Source organism: Coregonus lavaretus, assembly GCF_964263955.1.
Source record: "Coregonus lavaretus genome assembly, chromosome: 2".
Classification (NCBI taxonomy): domain Eukaryota; kingdom Metazoa; phylum Chordata; class Actinopteri; order Salmoniformes; family Salmonidae; genus Coregonus; species Coregonus lavaretus.
In genome coordinates, this window is record NC_139989.1 from 50,620,895 (window position 1) to 50,642,071 (window position 21,177).

The window sequence follows — 21,177 nt, forward strand, 5'->3', positions numbered from 1 at the left end:
CCAGGCACTCGTTGCGTCGTGCATACGAACAGCCCTTAGCCATGGTATATTGGCCATATACCACACCCCCTCGTGCCTTATTGCTTAAGTATATCATGTAGCTATAGCTAACCTCTGTGCATGCTTGAGTTCACTTCGACCTCTCCATTTTAATCTCAATCTTTCGACAACACGTTCTTAGTGGTAACTTTCCAATCCAGAAAGAGACACTCACAAACGATCACATGACTTTCTCTCTTCTGCTCAGTCACACACCTGACTTAAATCAAACTAAGGTCAGTGTAAACTCATTTCTAGGAGATTGTTAAAAAGCACCTCTGGTGTCAATATGGTATGTATAAACATTTGTATTCCTGGCCTGATAGAACCTAATTATATTAAATAATATTCTACTTCCTCAGGTTATATTGTGACATTTAGAAAGTAACAAATCCTGTGACGTGGTTTTGATCTGATCTGTTCCTACAGTCACTTAACAATAACAGTACAGTCAACACAATCCTGATGTCAGCCAGTGAAAATGTCTAACAGCCTCAATTGTTCATTTCACATTTACATTTTAGTCATTTAGCAGACGCTCTTATCCAGAGCGACTTACAGTTAGTGAATGCATAAAAGGGAATATACAGTGAGCTCCATAATTCATTGGACAGTGACCATTTGTTTGTTAATTTGGTTCTGTACTCTAGCACTTTGAGTTTGAAAGGATACAATGACAATGAGGGTGAAGTGCAGACTGTCAGCTTTAATTTGAGGGTACTTTCATACATATCAGATGAACCGTTTAGAAATGACAGCACCTTTTGTACATGGTCCCCCTATTTTAAGGTACTACAAGTATTTGATAAATTGGCTTCACAGATGTGTGTCTTTAGGCAGGTGTATTCATTTGTGTCGTTAGTGAATGCAGGAGAGCTGTTGATGAATAGTATTGATTCTAGACTTTGCTATTGCCTTTGGAGGTTGTTGTTGGGGTGTGACAACATGAGGAAGACAGCAGTGTCGATGCAAATGAAGCTGGCCGTCATAAGGGTCAGAAATGAAAATCAATCAATCAGGAACATTGCAAAAACCCTGGCCATGCCCAAGTCAACAGTTTGGTTCATTATTATCAAGAAAAAAACAACCGGTGAACTCAATTATGTCAAAAGACCCGGTAGACTGAGGAAGACCACTGTAGTGGATGACCGGAGAATACTCTCTATGGTGAAGAAAACCCCCCTGACAACAGCCCAACAGATCAAAAACACTCTCCTGGATGCAGGTGTAGATGTGTCAAAGTCTACCATACGTAGAAGACTACATCAGCAGGACTACAGAGGGTACACTACAAGATGCAAACCACTTATAAGCCTGAAGAACAGAAAGGCGAGATTACAGTTTGCTAAAAAGCACCTAAAAAGAGCCCCAAGAGTTCTGGAAAAAAGTATTGTGGACAGATGAGACAAAGATTAACATGTACCAGAGTGATGGAAAGCGGAAAGTGTGGAGAAAAATAAGAAATGCCCATGATCCAAAGCATACCACCTCATCCGTGAAACATGGTGGAGGGGGTGTTATGGCTTGGGCCTGTATGGCTGCCAGTGGAACAGGCTCACTTGTCTTCATCGATGATGTGACTGCAGACAGAAGTAGAACAATGAATTCTGAAGTCTACAGAAATATTTTATCTGCTCAGATAAAACCAAATGCCTCCAAACTCATTGGACGGCACTTCATCATACAACAAGACAATAACCCTAAACATACTGCTAGAGCAACGAAGGGGTTTTTGATGGCCAAAAAGTGGAAAATCCTTGACTGGCCGAGTCAATCACCGGATCTGAATCCAATTGAACATGCATTTTACATGCTGAAGAGGAGACTGAAGGCAATAAGTCCCCGAAACAAGCAGGAACTGAAGATGGCTGCAGTACAGGCTTGGCAGAGCATCACCAGGGAAGATACCCAGCGTCTGGTGATGTCGATGCATCGCAGACTTCAAGCAGTCATTGCATGCAAAGGATATGCGACCAAATATTAACAATGATTACTTTATTCTACATTATGTTAAACTGTCCAATGTCTTTTGATGCCCGAAAATGGGGGGGACCATGTACAAAAGCTTCTATAATTTCTAAACGGTTCATCCGACATGTATGAAAATACCCTCAAATTAAAGCTGACAGTCTGCACTTCACCCTCATTGTCATTGTATCCTTTCAAACTCAAAAGTGCTAGAGTACAGAACCAAAATAACAAAAAAATGGTCACTGTCCAATGAATTATGGAGCTCACTGTATATATATTTTTCATACTGGCCCCCCGTGGGAAACGAACCCACATCCCTGCCGGCCAAACCCTCCCCTACCTTGGACGACGCTGGACCAATTGTGCGCCGCCCATGTGTCTCCCGGTCGCGGCCGGCTGCGACAGAGCCTGGACTCGAACCAGGATCTCTAGTGGCACAGCCACTCGGGAGTGTTCCTTTTAAGTACCTGTAAAAAGTTCTTCCCATATTGCAAATAAACCAAATGACCAACATAACTTACCAGTAATACCCTACAATAGTTGTGCGTATTGCATATTTAAACTATTACAACAATACATCAATACAACAATACAACCCTATAGGCCATCTCATGTAGTGATTGTGCTATTAAAAAGCTTGGAGGACGATCCTCTTCTGTAACCTGTGCTACAGTATGATAAAGGACTGAATAGGAAAAATAATATGACTTTGCCCCTAATACAGAAATACAGACTAGGTTGGTTTTACCGAAGCTGCGGACGTTTCACAGCATTGCTTATACAGTATTGTGTAACTGTCGGGATTGCATGAAAGTTCCAACATTTTAATGACAGACTAACCCTATCCCTTTAAAAGTCCATGCAGAAACACCAAGAGTAACAGACGTGACCTGTTCATCTCTGCCGGTCAGCCAGCCTATCAAAGGGAGTGCATTATGGGTTGTTGTGAAGCTGCTGGTCTTGAAGATGGAGTGGAGGACTAGTCGCGATATGATTGGCATGTGCAATCTGCCAATTAAACGACCAGTGGTGCCCATTCACTCTGTTTCCGTCCATACTGAGTAAAGGAGTGGATGGCGCCAGGAGAAGTGAAGAGTGGCGAAAAAAGAGCAAAATCTTTATTGTGTTGCTTAGAGCAGACAAAATGTATTTAGTTAAAATTAATATCTGAGAGAAGTACTCTGTTTAAAGGGTCAAAGCAAGCATTAGGGCAGAGCTGCTTACCTGCATGTCCGTCAGCTCTTTGTGGAATCGCTTGGCCAGGTCTGGACCATTCTGCATGGTAGGAATTTGGTATGTCTGGGGGGGGGGAGAATATCATCTGGAGCATTTTGTTTGAGGGCAAAAGGGTTTCAGAAAAATGTAAATACACCAAGACTTGTGGTTACCTTTCCTTTGTAGAGCAGGCTGCCGACAGGACAGACGACACAGGCCGTCCCGGCACCAAACACCTCCGTAATCTTGCCTGAATCCAAAGCACCGAGCAGCTCCTTCATGCCCATGGTGCGCTCTGTCACTTTGAACTCCCCCTGAAGGAAACAAAACAAGTCAGTATGACTGTGCATCACTATAATTCCAATAAAATAATTATTCTAACCATCTATGTCAATGGATTACAATGGTCTTAAATCCTATCTATCCGTTCTCAAATAACTAATCCCTACTTACCCATTCTCTGGCCAGGTCCAGCAGACACTGTCTGGTGACTCCTGGGAGAATGATGCCATCTAGAGGAGGAGTCAGCAACTCTCTCTCTGCATACAAACAAACAGGTACTCTTACTCACATACATTTGACATTTTAGTCATTTAGCAGACGCTCTTATCCAGAGCGACTTACAGTTAGTGAGTGCATACATTTTCATACTGGCCCCCCATGGGAATCGAACCCACAAACCTGGCGTTGCAAACGCCATGCTCTACCAACTGAGCTACACAGGACTGTGTACATAAGCTATACACAGTTGTTTGGAGTTTAACATAATTCACCATATCCAGATGAAGAGACATTAACAACCAATAGGGGGAAGCATTGATACAGCCTAGATCAGGGCTGCCCAACCCTCTTCCTGGAGATCTACCGTCCCGTGGGTTTTCAGTCCAACCCCAATTTAACACACCTGATTCTACTTATTAGCTGCTCAACAAGACCTTAACTAGCTGAATCAAATATGCTAAATTAGGGTTGGACTGAAAACCTACAGGACAGTAGATCTCCAGGAAGAGGGTTGGGAAGCCCTGGCCTAGATTGACAGTCTAGTCAGACACTAAGCAAACACAAGCACAGGCATACAGACTAGAGACAGTCAGGCATACAGACTAGAGACAGTCAGGCATACAGACTAGAGACAGTCAGGCATACAGACTAGAGACAGTCAGACATACAGACTAGAGACAGTCAGACATACAGACTAGAGACAGTCAGACATACAGACTAGAGACAGTCAGACATACAGACTAGAGACAGTCAGACATACAGACTAGAGACAGTCACACATACAGACTAGAGACAGTCACACATACAGACTAGAGACAGTCACACATACAGACTAGACAGTCACGCATACAGACTAGAGACTGTCAGGCATACAGTCTAGAGACAGTCAGACATACAGACTAGAGACAGTCACACATACAGACTAGAGACAGTCACACATACAGACTAGAGACAGTCACACATACAGACTAGACAGTCACGCATACAGACTAGAGACTGTCAGGCATACAGTCTAGAGACAGTCAGGCATACAGTCTAGAGACAGTCAGGCATACAGTCTAGAGACAGTCAGACATACAGACTAGAGACAGTCAGACATACAGACTAGAGACAGTCAGACATACAGACTAGAGACAGTCACACATACAGACTAGAGACAGTCACGCATACAGACTAGACAGTCACGCATACAGACTAGAGACTGTCAGGCATACAGTCTAGAGACAGTCAGGCATACAGTCTAGAGACAGTCACGCATACAGACTAGAGACAGTCACACATACAGTCTAGAGACAGTCAGGCATACAGACTAGAGACAGTCAGACATACAGACTAGAGACAGTCAGACATACAGACTAGAGACAGTCAGACATACAGACTAGAGACAGTCAGACATACAGACTAGAGACAGTCAGACATACAGACTAGAGACAGTCACACATACAGACTAGAGACAGTCACACATACAGACTAGACAGTCACGCATACAGACTAGAGACAGTCAGGCATACAGTCTAGAGACAGTCAGGCATACAGTCTAGAGACAGTCAGGCATACAGTCTAGAGACAGTCAGGCATACCATCTAGAGACAGTCAGGCATACCGTCTAGAGACAGTCACGCATACAGTCTAGAGACAGTCACGCATACAGTCTAGAGACAGTCACGCATACAGACTAGAGACAGTCACGCATACAGACTAGAGACAGTCAGGCATACAGACTAGAGACTGTCAGGCATACAGACTAGAGACAGTCACGCATACAGACTAGAGACAGTCACGCATACAGACTAGAGACAGTCACACATACAGACTAGAGACAGTCAGGCATACAGACTAGAGACAGTCAGGCATACAGACTAGAGACAGTCACACATACAGACTAGAGACAGTCACACATACAGACTAGAGACAGTCACACATACAGACTAGAGACAGTCAGGCATACAGACTAGAGACAGTCAGACATACAGACTAGAGACAGTCACACATACAGACTAGAGACAGTCACACATACAGACTAGAGACAGTCACACATACAGACTAGAGACAGTCACACATACAGACTAGAGACAGTCACGCATACAGACTAGAGACTGTCAGGCATACAGACTAGAGACAGTCAGGCATACAGTCTAGAGACAGTCAGGCATACAGTCTAGAGACAGTCACGCATACAGACTAGAGACAGTCACGCATACAGACTAGAGACAGTCACGCATACAGACTAGAGACAGTCACGCATACAGACTAGAGACAGTCACACATACAGACTAGAGACAGTCACGCATACAGACTAGAGACAGTCAGGCATACAGACTAGACACAGTCAGACATACAGACTAGAGACAGTCACACATACAGACTAGAGACAGTCACGCATACAGACTAGAGACAGTCACGCATACAGACTAGAGACAGTCACACATACAGACTAGAGACAGTCACGCATACAGACTAGAGACAGTCAGGCATACAGACTAGAGACAGTCAGACATACAGACTAGAGACAGTCACACATACAGACTAGAGACAGTCACGCATACAGACTAGAGACAGTCACACATACAGACTAGAGACAGTCACACATACAGACTAGAGACAGTCACGCATACAGACTAGAGACAGTCACGCATACAGACTAGAGACAGTCACGCATACAGACTAGAGACAGTCAGGCATACAGACTAGAGACAGTCAGACATACAGACTAGAGACAGTCACACATACAGACTAGAGACAGTCACGCATACAGACTAGAGACAGTCACGCATACAGACTAGAGACAGTCACGCATACAGACTAGAGACAGTCAGGCATACAGACTAGAGACAGTCACACATACAGACTAGAGACAGGCATATAGACTAGAGACAGTCAGGCATACAGACTAGAGACAGTCAGGCATACAGACTAGAGACAATCAAACAGACATACAGTGTCTTCAGAAAGTATTCATACCCCTTGACGTATTCCCCCAAAAAATTGTGTTACAGCCTGAATTCAAAATTGACACAGAAATATCTCATTTACATAAGTATTCACACCCGAGTCAATACTTTGTAGAAGCACCTTTGGAAGCGATTACAGCTGTTAGTGAGTCTTTCTGGGTAAGTCTCTAAGAGCTTTTTCCCATTATTATTTTCAAAATTCTTCAAGCTCTGTCAAATTGGTTGCTGATCATTGCTAGACAACCATTTTAAGGTCTTGCCATAGATTTTCAAGTAGATTTAAGTCAAAACTGCAACTCGGCCACTCAAGAAACATTCACTGTAAACAACTCCAGTGTAGATTTGGCGTTGTGTTTTAGTTTATTGTCCTGCTGAAAGGTGAATTCATCTCCCAGTGTCTGGTGGAAAGCAGACAACCAAGTTTTCCTCTAGGATTTTGCCTGTGCTTAGCTCCATTGCATTTCTTTTTTATTCCGAAAACCTCCCCAGTCCTTAACAATTACAAGCATACCCATAACATGATGCAGCCATCACTATGCTTGAAAATATGGAGAGTGGTACTCAGTTATGTGTTGTATTAGATTTGCCCCAAACATAACACTTTGTATTCAGGAAAAAAAAGTTACTTTCTTTGCCACATTTTGCAGTATTACTTTAGTGCCTTGTTGCAAACAGGATGCATGTTTTTGAATAATTTTTTTCTGTACAGGCTTCCTTCTTTTCACTCTGTCAATTAGGTTAGTATTGTGGAGTAACTATAATGTTGTTGATCCATCCTAATTTCTCCTATCACAGCCATTAAACTCTGTAACTGTTTTAAAGTCAATATACCCAGCGACTGGGTATATTGATACACCATCCAAAGTGTAATTAATAACTTCACCATGCGCAAAGGAATATTCAATGTCTGCTTTTATATTTTTACCCATTTATCAATAGGTGCCCTTCTTTGCGAGGAATTGGAAAACCTCCCTAGTCTTTGTGGTTGAATCTGTGTTTGAAATTCACTGCTCGACTGAGGGACCTTACAGATAATTGCATGTGTGGTGTACAGAGATGAGGAAGTAATTCAAAAATCATGTTAAACACTATTATTATTCTTAAACACATTTTACTCCTGAACTTATTTAGGCTTGCCATAACAAAGGGGTTGAATCCTTATTGACTCAAGACATTTCAGCTTTTCATTTGTAATTAATTTACTTTGATATTATGGGGTATGCTAGTGACAAAATCTCAATTTAAGACATTTTAAATTCAGGCTATAACACAACAAAATGTGGAAAAAGCCAAGGGGTGTGAATACTTTCTGAAGGCACTGTACAGACTAGAGATAGTCAAACAGACCTCCTCCCTCATTCGTCCAGTAGATGAAGAGGTTCATGGTGCCGACCTCTGTGATCTCCTCCTGCTCTCCATACAGCCACAGGACCTGCTGACAGCCCTGCTTTATAGCCTCATTCTGCACTGCTATAGTAGGCCCATAGTTACTGACAGAGAGAGGGAGAGAGACGGAAAGTAAGAGAGTGAAAGGGAGGAATAGACACGGGAGAGAGAGGAGGGGTGGTGGAATATTTCATCTCAGCAGGCAGCTCCCTTGGAGACACCCAACCCTCATAAACAGCTCCTCCAGCTGGGGGAGCTGACCTTGTGAGAGAGGTCAAAGCAACATGGCTACCAGAGGACAGACAGGACATTGAGTTAATGTTCAGCTAACATCCAGGATGCAGCCAACTTTTTGTAATCTAAAGGAATCCACATGGTTAAAATAGCTAAACAATTACATTATAAGCCTCAAGCATTCTCTATTCAGAAGTAAACGTGGGGCCCCAGAGTCAGACCATATCTTGATAATTCCATGGTGTTATATAAGAGTTGTTATATAGCCAATAAGCTATTAAGAAACCACTGTCTCGTTTTTCGGAAATTCCAATTGTTGCTTTCGCAAATTGTTGAGTCACTTCTACTTGGAAGTGTGTGTGTGTTAGTGTGATACTCACCCCCCCATCTTGTAGGCTCCGACCCCCCCTCTCCAGGCCCTGACGTAGCCTGGGTCTGCCAGCAGAGAGACTGGGCTGAAGGCCCCTGTGGTAAAGTAGGGCCCTACAGGACCCACGATGCAAAATAGTAGGGCTTGGCTGGCCCTCGAGACACCCAGGGAAGGCTGAGGCCAGGAGGGAGAGGGAGGAGGAAGGAGAAGAGTGTTACTGGAGGTGTTACTGGAGGACACAGTGACCGCTCTATGTCACTACCTGGGCCTAAGTGTAGATGGTAAAAAAATTGATATGATGATCATTAAATGTGAAACCATGGAGACTGTTTCCTGTGTCTGTGAGAGGGGGAGCAGTGCTCACCTCAATGCCAATGAAGGTGGGTCTTATATAGAGGCTGGCTTCTAGGGAGTAGGGGACCCACTCCTGGTCTACCTCCACCAGCTTCCTAATGCACTCCAACAGCTCCACCTTATCAAACAACTACACAGAGATGGGAGGGACAGAGAACCTATAACAACTTGGTTCAGTTCAGTTGAGTGGAAAACCAGCATTTACATGGAGTCCTTCAGGACCAGGTCTGAGAGATACTCACAGGGAGACAGCTGCGGTCAGCACTGCGGTGCATTCTATCCATGTTCAGGTTGGGTCTGAACAGACGGATGTGGTTGTCTACCCCTCTGAACGCCTTCATGCCCTCAAATAGCTGAGTGAGACAGACACAGACACACTGTTCATACATCTGACAGAATTAACCATCTCTGTCCAAGTGGCGCAGCCGTCTAAGGCACTGCATCTCATTGCTTGAGGCATCACTACAGACCCCCTGGTTCGATTCCAGGCTGTATCACAACCGGCCATCATTGGGAGTCCCATAGGGCGGCGCACAATTGGCCCAGTGTCGTCCGGGTTTGGCCGGTGTAGGCCGTCATTGTAAATAAGAATTTGTTCTTAACTGACTTGCCTAGTTAAATAAAGGTAAAATAAAAAATAAAAGAATAAGCTAGGTGACTTGTATCAAGGAAAGACGGCTTAGTAAGACATAATGCTAGCCTCATCAAGCAAACTGACTGCTGCGCTCACGTTTAGTTTATGAAACAGAATGTGAACTATGGCGACGTCAGTCTGGTTTCACGAGGCTAACATAGTGCAGACATAGGAGAGACATTTGGCTGGGGCTCCTTCTCTCACCTCTATGGAGTAGTGCAGGGCAGAGGTGGCAGGGTGCAACGACAGGTTCTGAAAGGGCTTGATCTGTGGAACCTTCCAGCCTGCTTTCTCTGACCAATAGATGGTCAGCATGTGATCAGAGAACTGTTTGCCAAACACCAGGGAGGCGGGGTCTGGCTTGGGCTTCCCCGCAGTGTTGTGCTCGATAGTGAGGTCTGCGGCCTGAGAGAGGAAGAGGGGCGGAGCAAAAGAGACAGACGGACAGACAGGGGGAAAGGAACAGAGCGAGGGCCGAACACAATGATTTTCTTTATTGTAATCGAAAGGGCATGCTTTGAGCGGAAATTAATGTTGGTCTTGGGAGCCAATTAAGCACTTCAATTAAACTTAATTAAATAATCAAAGCGCAAGGAAGTGAGAGAAGGGAAGAAAGGGTACAGAGTCACGTGGTGGACTAAGAAAAAGTTAGATCAAAAGAGCCCTGGGCTGACTGGTGGGCTACTGTACTGGTGCCAAATGACACTTACTTCTGCCTGTAAACAAGCTTCAGCAGGCCTCTTAAACAGGCCGTGCCTTTAGAGTCATGCCAAGCTCCTAAAAACCTCCTGTGCTGGGGGTTGTGATGACTCAGACAATAGAGAGTAATACAATGAGACAGGAAACTGTTTCAGTGTCTGGTCATTACTTCTCCTTTATATATTACCTTGAATGAGCTGGCAAACCGCAACGACCCCAAGGAGAAGGGGATGGCTTGAATGAACCGTCCATGAAGTGCCTAATAAACCAGAGAAAACACTACATTTAATAATCCTGACAAAGTTAAAAGAATATCAGCGACCAGAATTCACATTATGATAAAGAACCTATTAAGAGCATTGTAATACAATCTACTCCCACATTGGAAACCTGCCTTCTCAGCCAAGGTGACAATGTTGTCACTCTGGATAGATGTGAACCAGCAAAGCACCAAACGTGTCTGGCCTGAGTGTGTGTGTTCTGTTCAGTACCTGCACTATGTCTGTGGTGTGTGTGAGGGACAGCTTGAGCCACAGCTCCATAGTGGTACAGAGCTATAGAAGAGGAAGTATTATTCTAATAGTTAACTTCAAATTTGTTTTGGCCTGTCTGGTGAAGGTATCCTGAGAGAGTGTGTTTGTGTGTTGGAGACGTGGCAAACAACTCATAATTTATTTTTATTTCACCTTTATTTAACCAGGTAAGCCAGTTGAGAACAAGTTCTCATTTACAACTGCGACCTGGCCAAGATAAAGCAAAGCAGTGCGATAAAAACAACAACACAGAGTTACATATGGGGTAAACAAAACATAAAGTCAAAAATACAACAGAAAATATATATACCGTGTGTGCAAATGTAGCAAGTTATGGAGGTAAGGCAATAAATAGACTATAGTGCAAAATAATTACAATTTAGTATTAACACTGGAATGATAGATGTGCAAGAGATGATGTGCAAATAGAGATACTGGGGTGCAAATGAGCAAAAATAAATAACAATATAGGGATGAGGTAGTTGGCTGGGCTAATTTCAGATGGGCTGTGTACAGGTGCAGTGATCGGTAAGGTGCTCTGACAACTGATGCTTAAAGTTAGTGAGGGAGATAAGTGTCTCCAGCTTCAGAGATTTTTGCAATTCGTTCCAGTCATTGGCAGCAGAGAACTGGAAGGAATGGCGGTGTTGGCTTTGGGGATGACCAGTGAGATATACCTGCTGGAGCGCATACTACGGGTGGGTGTTGCTATGGTGACCAATGAGCTAAAATAAGGCGGGGATTTGCCTAAACAAGCATACCATAACAAGCATACCATTTCTAGGGAAACACCACCTCTTTACAATGAAACGTAACTTGACACTATTGCCATGCAAAAGTAAAAAGCAACCTTCACATTTCAAAACTTGAATCTGTAGTTGATCTGACTGGCTAAAGACTGGGATTAATGTAATCCAGCCTAAACCTTCATTGCTGCGTTGTTATTTTGCATGATAATGAACATTTGTGAAAGCTAGCTACGACTAGCCCTAGCTACAATTGTATTTTTAACGCCACACATATATTTATCACTCCCGCTCCGATTACTGGCGATTACACAGATTCGTCTGTGACTGCACGCTTTATGTCCACACTGCCAACTTGAATAACGTTACCAGAAGCAGTTCTATATCGTGGAGCTCCGCCCCATAGGGGAGCTCTGCTCCTAGTGGTTTACCCTCTGCCCTAAGGCAGCAGCAGCCTGAGACAAAATTATGCACACACCTACAGCCAATAGGAGTACAGGTGTCCCTATAAGAGGGGATGCCTCCCCTCAATCAGCCTCCCTTTTTCTTCAGCGACTGGATGACTAGACTGAAGAGCCAAGAAGAGACGAAGCACGAAGACTCAGGACGAAAACGCCGTTGATATTCCAGTCATCAACGTCGTCTAAATGAGCACACCGGGAGAATTTCCACCCCCAAAAGCTCTTTTCAGAGCTCAGTGCAGATGCACTTCCATGGCGGCCGGTGACCACCACGACTTATGTTTCATGTGTTTGGGATCCCAGCATGCCAAGGAAGGCGTCTGCAGTCCCCCGAATTGCGCCTCCTGCGCCCTCCTTTCTTTAAAGGAGAGGAAGCAGCGTTGGCCGTTTTTCAGGGAGGACATCTCCCTTGAGGATGTGTTGTCGATACTAGCCTCTGCTTCAGAGGCGTCGTCCGACGGCGCAGACTCGGGGGAAGATGGGGATTTTGAGGAAGGGTCTGGCATTCCAATGGAACAGTCGGACCCTGTCCCTCATACTTTCAAGCCCCCCTTTCCTTTGGAGAGCGAGGGGGCTTGTAGTCCCTATAGCGAAGGGGATACGAGCTCTGAGAGATCAGAAGCTCTCTCTTTCGCTGCAGCCTCTCTGAGAGCGGATTTTCCGGGTCTCATTGAGAGAGCTGCTCAACGGCTGGCAATAGAGCTGCCCCCTCTTCCCTCCGCACCGGAGGTTGATATGATGGAGGGCGGTCCTTATTCCAGGCCAAGGAAGGCGGCAGAGCCAGTGGCTCCTGCCATGCCTTCTTTGGCTAGGTACGTTGGAGGCTCGTGGGAGGCACCTTTAGCGGCGCGTTCGCCTGTAAAAGCGTATCTCCCATTCACGAGAGTGGAAGGAAGGCTTCAGGGTCAGGGAATCCCCAGGTTAGAGAGCGCCATGGCGGCGTATCTCGTACTGGGTTCGAGCCCTTGGCCCTCTTCCAAGAAGGCCACGTTGCCATCCCAGAAGGACCGACTCACAGCGTCGCTGTTAGAGAAGTCTTTTGGGTTGGGAGCCCAAGCTGTAGCAGCAGCTAACAACATTGCCCTCTTGGCGGCCTCTCTGTCCCGTTTAACCACGGGTAAGACAGAGATGGCACCGGAGGAGGTGGAGGAGGCGTCCAGAATTTCTGGCGCCATACTCCACCTTACACAGGCGTCCGCAGTCTGCGCGGGGAGATCCATGGCCACTTCGGTGGTCGGGGAACGACACCTCTGGTTGTCTTTGACTTCCATGAAAGAGGCAGACAGGACGTCTCTCTTGAACGCCCCCCTCTCTGACGACGGCCTCTTTGGGGTCGCAGTCAAAGAGGCAACGGAGCGTTTTTCGAAGTTGGAGGAGGAGAAGAAGCAGTTGGCCAAGCACCTGCCGTTGGCAGGACGACTCGGCCCCCCTCCTCCCCAAAGGCCATCTACCTCCGCCCCTCTAAGTAGACCGGGGTCTACGACGAGGCGGCGTAATCGGCGTCATCCGGCGGCCACGAGCCGCAAGGGAGCGGGCTCGGCCCTCCCAGCAGCTACGGTAGCCCCACTACAGCCGGCGAGGGAGGTGACGAGGACGCCGACCTGGCCCTCCAAGGGAGGCAAGAGGAGGCGTACGTGACGGGACGCGGGGGAAGAGGATGGAGGACGCATCGATGGTGTCGAACGCGCCCACTGTTCCCCCCCACCCTTCGGTTGAAGGGACGGGTGCTGATGTAAATGCTTTTGTTGATGTGTTTAATAAAGAGTTGGCTCCACCTGACTTTGTCAAAAAAGAGCCTCTTTTCCATAATACGTCCGAGAGCGTTCAAATCTCACCCTCTCTTCCTTACCACTCTAAGAGCCGTTCAGCCCACCGAGGGTGCGTTGCTGAACAGGCACTAAGAGTAGGTATCCAGAAGACCTCAATCAGGTCGTCACATCACACTTCACGTATAAGAAGTGCTTTACATAGAAGGCAGCAGTCCCGGTCAGATTCTGACATGAGGACGCAGCCGCTATTTGGGGATGGCGCACTAGTACAGACTAAGGTCTCCACTAGTACGAGCCAGACCCATGCTGCGTTCAAGGAGGGCCCGATTACCGCGGTCACCAAGGTGCCCAGAGTATCGGCGCCCCCAGGCATTGTAACACAGCAGCTATCTGGGGACGGCGCATTATCGCAGACCAAGGTCTCTGTTAATACGATTCAGACCCATGCTACGTTCACGGAGGGCAGGATTACTAGCGTTATGGGTATAACCAAAGTATCAGCTCCCCTGACAGAACGAGCCAGTACTCACCACACTGAGCGTGAATCAACCCACCAGGGGTGCAGAGTTGAACACACACAGAAGGTGAAAGTTAAGAAGGTATCAAGGCGCCGCCTTGTTTTACCTCATAGAGACCTCATACTACAGACTTCTAGGAGTACTGTAGTGAAGGGCTCTGATAGCGAATTGCAGTCACCTAAGATGACGCAATCGCTTGCTGGGGATGGTGCCCTGCCGCAGGCTGTGGCCTCGGTCAGTGCAATTCAGACCCGCGATGCGTTCAAGGAGGGCAGGAATACGACGGTTACGGGTTTAACCGACATCCCTACTCCTCTTTCTTTCTCAGAACGCATTTCCTCTCCCTTTCACGGGAGGCCCACCTTGGGCTGTTCCACCACTTCAATGTTGGGGAACAGTGGCGGTAAGGGCCATAGAGGAATACAGGTCCTTCCTACTGGATGCACCACAGCTTCGCGCCCAGCCACTTTCTCTGCATTGCTGGCAGTGGCGAAGAAGCTGCACCCTCTCACGCTGGCTAGAACAGACGTTGCAGAAGGGTTATGCTCTCCAATTCCACCGGATCCCACCCCCGTTCAGGGGAGTGGTGGAGACGGTGATGAAAACGCCAGACAAAGTGGCCGCTCTGATGACAGAGATTACGGAACTTTTGGCGAAGGAGGCGGTGACAGTAGTTCCCCGGGAGCAAAGGAACAAAGGGCTATATTCGCCTTATTTCCTAGTGCCCAAAAAGACGGGGGGAGTGAGGCCGATTTTGGATTTACGCATTCTCAACGAGAGCATAACCAAACGGCCCTTCCAAATGCTAACGACAAAACGTCTGCTGGAATGTGTCCAGAGAGGGGACTTTTGTACGAGCATAGACCTAAAGGACGCGTACTTTCATGTGCCGGTTCAGCCGCGTCACAGGAAGTTTCTGCGGTTCGCCTTTCAAGGGGTGGCGTACGAATACACGAGGATGCCATTTGGGTACGCCCTGGCACCTCGCACATTTTCCAAGTGTGTGGAGGCGGCATTGGAGCCGTTGCGTCGTCAGGGAATACGGCTACTAGCCTACCTGGACGACCTACTGGTTCTCGCCCCGTCGGCAGAGCTGGCGATCACTCACACAGCACAGACAGTGATGCATCTCACAAGTCTGGGGTTCGCTGTGAATTGGAAAAAGAGCGCGCCCTGGCCCACTCATCAGATTGTCTACCTGGGGATACAGCTAGACACTGTGAGGATGAGGGCTCGAATTTCGGACCCCCGAAGGGTAGCCTTGTTGCTAGCCCTAAGGAAGTGTCGTCCGAATCACACGGTGACGGCGCTGTCGATCATGTCACTTTTGGGTCTCATGTCGTCAGCCCACTCTGTGGTTCCGCTGGGACTCCTGCACATGCGCAGGACGCAGCGATGGTTCGCCCAACTAAGACTAGACCCATTGCGTCAACGTCATCGGTTGGTGGTGGTTCCCCTCTCGCTCAGTGCAGACCTAAACTATTGGAGAAACTCGCGCGTTCTCACGCACGGAGTCCCGATAGGAAAGGTGTCCTCTCACATCCCAGTATTCACGGATGCGTCCCTGACGGGATGGGGAGGGACATGTCAGACACAAGCGATAGGAGGTGTGTGGCCTCAATCAGGTCGTCACATCAACCTCCTGGAGTTGGAAACGGTTCGACTGGTTCTGACCCACTTCGCGTCTACCCTTCGGGGTCGCGATGTGCTGGTCTGGTCAGACAACCGGGCCACAGTAGCCCACATAAATCGCCAGGGTGGAGTCAGGTCTCCTGCTCTCCATCGGGCGGCAGAGGAATTGTGGCTGTGGGCTCACGAGCACCTTCGCTCATTGAGAGCAGCACACATTCCGGGCTACTTGAACGTAGGAGCAGACCTCATGTCAAGAGGGGGTCCTCGAGACGACGAGTGGTGTCTGCATCCAGACATTGTTCTCCAGATTTGGGAACAATTCGGGAGAGCCGAGATGGACCTATTCGCGTCACGCGTGAACGCGAAATGTCCTCTGTGGTTCTCTCTGAGGGAACAGGACGAACCGCCACTGGGAAGGGACGCCTTTGCGCACCAACCGTGGCCGAGAGTTCTCCTGTATGCATTCCCTCCGCTGTCCTGCATTCTCCCACTGCTAGCCAGGGTGAGGTCAGGGGGGCTGTCAGTGATACTGATAGCGCCCGATCGCCCGGGGGCTCCGTGGTTTGCGGAGATGAGTCAGATGTTGATTGCGCCACCTTGGCCAATTCCACATCGACGGGACGCGTTGTCTCAGGCGGCTGGCACGATAGGGAAATTGCCCATAATCGGCCAACCACTGAAGGCCTGGCTGCTGAGAGGGACAGGCTAGAGCGCCGTGGGTTATCTGATGCAGTGATCAGGACCATACAGGGTTCACGTGCCAGTTCCACTTCTAAGATGTATGCCAGTAGATGGAACGTGTTTTCACGATGGTGTGTCACACAAGGTGTGGACCCCATGAGCTGTCAGGTGGAGAGTATTCTCTCTTTTCTGCAGCTCATGTTTGATAAGCAATAATCGCCTGCCACGATTAGAGGGTTTGCAGCAGCGATTTCAGCTTGTCATGAGGGTTTTGGCAGAGACAATGTATTTAGTCACCCTCTAGTGAAACGCTTCCTATTAGGAACGCGGCGACTTAGGCCAACACCTAGAGTCACGCTTCCTCAGTGGGATTTGGCTTTGGTACTCGAAGCGCTATGTAAGTCGCCGTTCGAGCCATTGAATCAAATACCCCTCAAGATGCTGTCTATCAAGACAGCACTGTTGCTCGCTTTGACTACAGCTAAGCGGGTCAGTGATTTGTGTGCTCTTTCGACGAGACCTGACGGCCTGGCCATCAATGGTGACCTGAGCAGAGCAGTGTTACGTCCTAACCCGGCATTTGTGCCTAAGGTTATTAAGAGTTCATATAGGTCACAGACCGTGGAGCTGTGGGCTTTTTCTCCTCCTCCTCATAGAGAGAGGAGTGAGGAGAAGCTCCATCGCCTGTGCCCGGTACGCGCTTTGGCGTGTTACGTCGAGCGCACAGCAGCGATTAGGTCATCGCCTCAGTTGTTTGTGTGTCATTGTGCGGCTGCACTAGGTAGACCACTTTCAAAACAGAGGCTGTCTCACTGGCTTTGTGAAGGCATTGAGACAGCTTATGAGGTAGCAGGGCGGCAATTGCCTCAGGGTATCAGAGCTCACTCCACTCGTGGAGTAGCGGCTTCTACTGCCCTTTTTAGAGGAACAGGAGTAGAGGATATCTGTAGAGCAGCATCCTGGTCGACGCCGTCTCCATTTATCCGTTTCTATCTCTTAGATATGTCTTCTAATTCTCTGGCTCGATCTGTACTCAGCGTGGCTGAAGGGAGATCTTGAGCAAGAAAGAGAGGAGAAACAGGACTGTGGACACAGGTTTCCATCAGGTCCGCTTTGGTTAGAAAGACGTGTTTTTGACAGATGTGTTTTCTAACTCTTTGGCTCGGTCTGTACTCAGCATAGCTGAAGGGAGAACTGGAGTTAGGAAGAGAGGGAAAAGCAGGACTATGGACAGGGTTTCCATCAGGTCCGCTTTGGATAAGAAAACATATTTTGTGGCATGAATCCTGACTGACAGGGTCAGTACAGTAGAGGCATGCGTTGATTAACAGAATGTGAGGTCATCTATCTGCTTGTTCAGTTAGTATGACTCATGTTTTTGTTCCTGCCCACTAATCTCTGGGATTCCATTGAGTGAGTGAGGCGGTCTACCGCGTTTACAATGTAGAGTGACACTTGGTTGTCATTCCATTAGTGGTCGGTAGTGTTTTCACAGGATATTGAGGCACATCTATCTGCTAGTACAGATTAGTATGGCTTCTATTCTGGTGATCTGCCCACTAGTCCAACCTCCCGAGTGGCGCAGTGGTCTAAGGCACTGCATCTCAGTGCTAGCTGTGCCACTAGAGATCCTGGTTCAAATCCAGGCTCTGTCATAGCCGGCCGCGACCGGGAGACCCATGGGGCGGCGCACAATTGAGAATACCTAAACAGCGCCGGAGAAGATGGCTGCCGTTTTACAGCCCTCTAACCAATTGTACTATTATGTGTGTTTTTCCGCGTTATTTGTAATTTATTTTGTACATAATGTTTCTGCCATCGTCTCTTATAACCAAAAAGAGCTTCTGGATATCAGGACAGCGATTACTCACCTCGCATTGGACGAAGATTTTTTCTTCAACGAGGCGGCCGCGAAGGATATCATACAGACACCCGACAAGGCCCAAATCCCCGTCATTCGCGTGAGGAAGAGACGGAGATATCGCGGACGCAGATCCGGGTGCCTTGTAAGGATCCGACGGCGAGCGAGTAAACTGCCTCTTCCATCAATCCTATTAGCCAACGTTCAAGCTTTTGAGAATAAAATGGACGATTTAAGATTACGGTTATCCTACCAACGGGACATTAAAAACTGTAATATCTTATGTTTCACGGAGTCGTGGCTGAACGACAACAATGATAACATTCAGCTAGCAGGCTATACGCTACATCGGCAGGACAGAACGGCTGACTCTGGTAAGACAAGGGGTGGCGGTCTGTGTATATTTGTAAACAACAGCTGGTGCACAAAATCAAATACTAAGGAAGTCTCGAGGTTTTGCTCGCCTGAGGTAGAGTATCTTATGATAAGCTGTAGACCACACTATTTACCAAGAGAGTTTTCATCTATATTTTTCATAGCTGTCTATTTACCACCACAAACCAATGCTGGCATTAAGATTGCACTGAATGAGTTGTACAAGGCCATTAATCAACAGGAAAACGCTCATCCAGATGCAGCGCTCCTAGTGGCCGGGGACTTTAATGCAGGGAAACTTAAATCCGTTCTACCTAATTTCTACCAGCATGTTAAATGTGCAACCAGAGGGAAAAAAACTCTAGACCACCTTTACTCCACACACAGAGACGCATACAAAGCTCTCCCTCGCCCTCCATTTGGCAAATCTGACCATAACTCTATCCTCCTGATTCCTGCTTATAAGCAAAAACTGAAGCAGGAAGCACCAGTGATTCGGTTAATAAAAAAGTGGTCAGATGACGCAGATGCTAAGCTACAGGACTGTTTTGCTAGCACAGACTGGAACATGTTCCGGGATTCTTCAGACAGCATTGAGGAGTACACCACATCAGTCACTGGCTTCATCAATAAGTGCATCGATGATGTCGTCCCCACAGTGACCGTACGTACATACCCCAACCAGAAGCCATGGATTACAGGAAACATCCGCACTGAGCTAAAGGGTAGAGCTGCCGCTTTCAAGGAACGGGACTCTAACCCGGACGCTTATAAGAAATCCCGCTATGACCTCCGACGAACCATCAAACAGGCAAAGAGTCAATACAGGTCTAAGATTGAATCATACTACACTGGCTCTGACGCTCGTCGGATGTGGCAGGGCTTGAAAACTATTACAGACTACAAAGGGAAGCACAGCCGCGAGCTGCCCAGTGACACAAGCCTACCAGACGAGCTAAACCACTTCTATGCTCGCTTCGAGGCAAGCAACACTGAAGCATGCATGAGAGCACCAGCTGTTCCGGATGACTATGTGATCACGCTCTCCGTAGCCGATGTGAGTAAGACTTTTAAGCAGGTCAACATTCACAAGGCCGCAGGGCCAGACGGATTACCAGGACGTGTACTCCGAGCATGTGCTGATCAACTGGCAAGTGTCTTCACTGACATTTTCAACATGTCCCTGACTGAGTCTGTAATACCAACATGTTTCAAGCAGACCACCATAGTCCCCGTGCCCAAGAACTCTAAGATAACCTGCCTAAATGACTACCGACCCGTAGCACTGACGTCTGTAGCCATGAAGTGCTTTGAAAGACTGGTCATGGCTCACATCAACAGCATAATCCCAGAAACCCTAGACCCACTCCAATTTGCATACCGCCCCAACAGATCCACAGATGATGCAATCTCTATCGCACTCCACACTGCCCTTTCCCACCTGGACAAGAGGAACACCTACGTGAGAATGCTATTCATTGACTACAGCTCAGCATTCAACACCATAGTGCCCTCTAAGCTCATCACTAAGCTAAGGATCCTGGGACTAAACACCTCCCTCTGCAACTGGATCCTGGACTTCCTGACGGGCCGCCCCCAGGTGGTAAGGGTAGGTAACAACACATCTGCCACACTGATCCTCAACACGGGGGCCCCTCAGGGGTGCGTGCTCAGTCCCCTCCTGTACTCTCTGTTCACCCATGACTGCATGGCCAGGCACGACTCCAACACCATCATTAAGTTTGCCGACGACACAACAGTGGTAGGCCTGATCACCGACAACGATGAGACAGCCTATAGGGAGGAGGTCAGAGATCTGGCCGTGTGGTGCCAGGACAACAACCTCTCCCTCAACGTGACCAAGACAAAGGAGATGATTGTGGACTACAGGAAAAAAAAGAGGACTGAGCACGCCCCCATTCTCATCGACGGGGCTGTAGTGGAACAGGTTGAGAGCTTCAAGTTCCTTGGTGTCCACATCACCAACGAACTATCATGGTCCAAACACACCAAGACAGTCGTGAAGAGGGCACGACAAAGCCTATTCCCCCTCAGGAGACTAAAAAGATTTGGCATGGGTCCTCAGATCCTCAAAAAAATCTACAGCTGCACCATCGAGAGCATCCTGACTGGTTGCATCACCGCCTGGTATGGCAACTGCTTGGCCTCTGACCGCAAGGCACTACAGAGGGTAGTGCGTACGGCCCAGTACATCACTGGGGCAAAGCTTCCTGCCATCCAGGACCT

At 47.6% G+C, this 21,177-nt stretch overlaps 1 protein-coding gene across 1 annotated transcript in view; it reads right to left on the minus strand.

Moving 5' to 3' along the window:
* Positions 1 to 726: 726 nt before the first annotated feature.
* Positions 727 to 21,177, minus strand: part of LOC311150125 (branched-chain-amino-acid aminotransferase, cytosolic-like) — a 33,487-nt gene continuing 13,036 nt past the window's right edge. The window contains exons 9-18 of the mRNA XM_084187420.1: positions 10,542 to 10,613; positions 9,860 to 10,060; positions 9,264 to 9,374; positions 9,032 to 9,151; positions 8,678 to 8,841; positions 8,025 to 8,167; positions 3,679 to 3,764; positions 3,399 to 3,539; positions 3,235 to 3,309; positions 727 to 3,067 (exon numbers count right to left, since the gene is read on the minus strand). Of these exons, the coding sequence (XP_084043546.1) occupies positions 3,026 to 3,067; positions 3,235 to 3,309; positions 3,399 to 3,539; positions 3,679 to 3,764; positions 8,025 to 8,167; positions 8,678 to 8,841; positions 9,032 to 9,151; positions 9,264 to 9,374; positions 9,860 to 10,060; positions 10,542 to 10,613 (1,155 nt within the window). The 3' untranslated portion in view covers positions 727 to 3,025. The remainder of the gene's footprint in view (positions 3,068 to 3,234; positions 3,310 to 3,398; positions 3,540 to 3,678; positions 3,765 to 8,024; positions 8,168 to 8,677; positions 8,842 to 9,031; positions 9,152 to 9,263; positions 9,375 to 9,859; positions 10,061 to 10,541; positions 10,614 to 21,177) is intronic.